Source organism: Helianthus annuus, chromosome 14 (assembly GCF_002127325.2).
Source record: "Helianthus annuus cultivar XRQ/B chromosome 14, HanXRQr2.0-SUNRISE, whole genome shotgun sequence".
In the NCBI taxonomy this organism is placed as follows: Eukaryota; Viridiplantae; Streptophyta; class Magnoliopsida; order Asterales; family Asteraceae; genus Helianthus; species Helianthus annuus.
The window spans coordinates 99,370,375-99,374,594 of record NC_035446.2 but is presented as its reverse complement, the minus strand read 5'-3'; the positions used below and the strand labels follow the sequence as shown (position 1 = coordinate 99,374,594).

The following is a 4,220-nucleotide window of genomic DNA, read 5'->3' as shown; positions in this document are numbered from 1 at the left end:
TAAGATCTTTCGGTTCGGGAAATTCAGTACCGGTACCCAGTACCATTTGCTTATCTCTGACCACGGGTTTCATACGAACAAACTCATTACCATAAAAAATTTTTGGTTGATTTGCTTTCGGTTATTTTTTAGTGTTTTTTTCTATATCTTCTTTTTATTCTTGTCAGCGGTTTTGTGCGCAACGCCGTCGTAGTGATTTCAAAACATATGTAAACACAGACTAAATAACAAAATAAGTTCGCCGCGACGCGGTGATTGTGAAAAAAACGTAGTTTATTTAATTTATTAATTATCAGTAACTCATAATTCAGTTATTATTCAAATACAATTATTCATACAAACCATTTAATTTAAAAGATATAATTTATCACACTTCTAATGGTGAACACAACCTTCGCAATCCTTATGGAAGTATCTTCATTTGCCTCAACCTATGAACCCATTCTGGTATACTCTTGAGCGTATTTGCATACCCATGAAACCCAAATTCTCGACTTTTATTCATGCTACAGACATGTTGAAACTCAAATTTTAAAAGACTAGTTAGTGCACCAAAACAAGTTATCTCCTCCATTTTTGTCTTGTACAATCCATTTTCTTCAACAATTTTATCCCAAACTTCTCCTTTATCCTTCATGAACTCCACAACATCAAACTTTTCTTCCTCATCAAACGGCACAAACTCAACACCAAACACATCACAAAGTACCTTCCATATCATTTTCCATGTAAACACATCACCATTTGTGCAATTAAAAGCTTTATTCTTAGCCTTGTCGGTCACCGATGCCCATATGTGTTGTTCAGCTATCACTCTAGCATCAGATACATCCCAGAAGTGCTCCCAACTGTATTTGTTACCAACATACCTATAGACATACCATGATCAAAATTTATAGGGTTCTTAAGTAGAAAATGATTTTTAAGTTCACGTATTCAAGAAATGTAATAACATCCATAGCTCTAACGAGTGGGCTATGGGCTATGTTCGCATGTTGCGGAGGTTTGATTTGGAATTAAATTCATGTCGTGGATAAAAATAAGCGTGTCATAATGATATAATAGAAATTTTATAAAACACTATATTTGAAAAATATGTTTCATCGATCAAAAACCATAAAAACGAATACCGACACCGGTTCTGATAATACGATACTGGTATCAACGTTGTTGTTCGGTTGGTACTAGTCCGGTTCGTTTCATTGCCGGTCTATATTATGAAACATAAATACATTATTTTGAACACAAGTTAATTGTAACGGTACATGTACTCGGCATAGTTTACGATACAAAAAAAAATGTATTTAAAAGTTTAATGTGGGCCAAAAAAATAAAGTCGAGTGACCCAAAAAATAAAGTTGTATATTACATTTAAAAACCATAAAAACAAAAACTGATAATGGTTCTGATAATACCAATATCGGTACTGATGTTGTTCGCTTGGTATCAATTCCATTCGTTACGATGCCTGTAACTGCACCCGATAAAGCCCACGATACCAAAAAGATACTAAATAATTTCGAACACATCTCCGTTTTCAACAAAACATATAGTGCAATATTGATAAAAAAAAAAAAAAAAAAAAAAGATAAACACAACTTTATGTATTCAGTTTTTTAAAGAAAAAAAAAACATGTTATCAAAGAAAGATCGCAGTAGTTTAAAATTAAATGGATTAAAGATATTTATAATCCATTTAGAGCCCTAAAGAAAAATTAATTTAGAGACCATACTAATAGGGTGGAAAAGTAAGATGAAGATGAAACATTTAGATCTCTCATTCTTTGCTTTAGGCCTAGTAACCGATTGAAGACTTAGAGGGTGTTTGTAATTACGTTTTAAAGTGATTATTTGACTATTACGTTTGTAAAACATAAATAATCTAAAAAGTGTTCGGATGAAAAAGTGATGCGTTTTGGAGAAGCATGTACCTACATGTTTTATCAAAACGTAGTTTTGAAAATGCAACACCAAACACCCCCTTAAAAAAACATTTATTCTCATCGCCCACCAAATCTAGAAAAAATTAGGGACACGTAGGTAAATGGGTGCCCCTAAAGTGGTCGCTTTTTTTCTAATATGTTGGAAATAAGTTCTTCTTCAATATAATCAACTATAAATTAAAAAAAAAAAACCTCTGTGATTAAAATTGAAGGTACATGAACCCTAAACATATAACCCTCGTGTATACTAAAGAATCCCCTTGGAGAACAACAAGTAACATACTCCTATAAAGAAACCAAATAAAATAAAACAATCATAAATACTGGTTAGTTATTTCAGTTGTCGTCCCCATGGGATATGTTGTGATGCCGTGGTAGTAAGGTTTTACTCATCTATTAAAAAGACGGAGGGTTCAAATCCGGCAAGGTGTAGTTATAGAAATAAAGGGTTAATCATCCTTTTATTTTAATCACCCTTTATCTCGATCGATAAGAGTATTTAGTACTAGGTTAGTTTGCTGTTAAACAAAGGTTATATAAATCACGCATGAACAAACAGAAACACCCCATCGATCAAAGGAATTGCATGATCTAGACAAAAGTATAGATCGAAATACATACCTAAAGGGATAGTTTTGGTGTTTGCAAACTAACGCATAGACGGCGAGTGTGAGAGGTATATTAAAGTAACTTCTTGTTGATGCACCAATGATTATAGAAGGGCGATGTATGGAATAAGTTATAGATTTTGAGTAGGAAGCTAAAATGTCTTCCAAATCATGGTAGAAATTTGGAAAAGGTAGTCTAGGATAATCCTCTATGAATGGTGATTCATGAGGGATAATTTGAGTTGAAAGAGTTGGATCAAGAAAAGGACCTACATACTGTTTTATGCCTGTTTGCAAGCTCACGTGAATAAGTTTTGAGTTAGGAAAAGAAGTTAATGCATTAAGGACATTAGAAAGCATAGTGGAGTTAAGGGAAATGCTGACTTGTTCACTTTCGCGGAATTGTATGGCTACCCAAAAGACATGGGTGATTTGGGATGAAAGTGGAGCCATGATTTCATGTGTTTGCTGTTGGTTTAGGGTGTCTAACATGATGTGCTTGTCGAGGAGGGAGGATGGGAACCAGGTGGGTAATGATCGTCGTGATACACCGTAGACAGTCCACGGACCGCCTAATGCTGTTGGCTGCTTTAAGGCCTCGGTGATGGCAACACCCACCATGCCGGTGACACCCACTATAAGAGCCACTGGTTGTCTAGCCTTTGCTTGCTCCATTGTGTGACAGTGTCGATGGTGATTGAAAGAGATGGGAAATATGATATGGGCCTATGAACTTTATATAGTTGAGGAGATGAAGTACTGTAGATTTTGCTTGATGCAACCTTTGATTTGGCTTATTAAGTACGTGTACCCAATCCAAACTTTCATCTATTTTTTAATGGTAAATTTGGATCACCGACGGACCACTAGGGTATCATCATGCCACCAGCGAAACTACCCGATCATATCCATCTCCACTATACACCAAACTTTCACCTATTATATAATCAATTATATAAACTTGCCAGTAATAATATTTAGGGAAATACTGGGTAAAATCTAAATCATTGGTTTAGATTATTTTAGTCTTTTAAGAGCATTCCCATGCCATCTATCAACCCTTCCACTATATTTAAAAAAAAAAAAAAAAAAACACTACTAAAAATTCACTACATTCCATCAACTATTTCTCTACACCGCCCTTATATATTGAAAAATTGTTACACTAACTTTTCATATAAATAAACTAATATTCAGTCTCCGTAAATGCTAAAATTTCTTTTAAATGGGTAATCTCTACCCCACCCATATATTTTGAAAAATTGTTATAGTAACTTTTCATATATATATATATATAGTGGGGATTCTACGGAAAGTGTGTTTTTCCTAAAAAGTGTAAAAAGTCATAAAACACAATAATTTCAGGCATAAAACACACCCAAAACTCACAAATAATAGAATGAATATTACTAAAACACCATATTCAAACTCTAATAGTCCATAAAAACTTCAAACACACCATCGTAGAACTATGAATATAAAACACACAATGCTAAACAACATAAAACACAATAATATTTGTCATTCCACAATCAGAGCCTTAACATCTAAAACACAACACAAAACCCACATACATCATGTTTTAGTAATCTTCATCATATTATTTGTGGGTTTTTGGTGTGTTTTATGGTTGACATTATGGTGTTTTATGACTTTTTACACTTTTTAG

General features: G+C 33.7%; 1 protein-coding gene across 1 annotated transcript; it reads right to left on the bottom strand.

Annotated features, from left to right (window-relative positions):
* Positions 1–255: 255 nt before the first annotated feature.
* Positions 256–3,274, bottom strand: LOC110908754 ((S)-8-oxocitronellyl enol synthase CYC2). The gene is made up of 2 exons (XM_022153728.2): positions 2,565–3,274; positions 256–869 (listed from the first exon to the last, which is right to left on the bottom strand). The coding sequence occupies exons 1-2, from the start codon at positions 3,224–3,226 to the stop codon at positions 404–406; spliced, it is 1,128 nt and encodes a 375-aa protein (XP_022009420.1). The 5' UTR covers positions 3,227–3,274; the 3' UTR covers positions 256–403.
* Between the last annotated feature and the right edge of the window lie 946 nt (positions 3,275–4,220).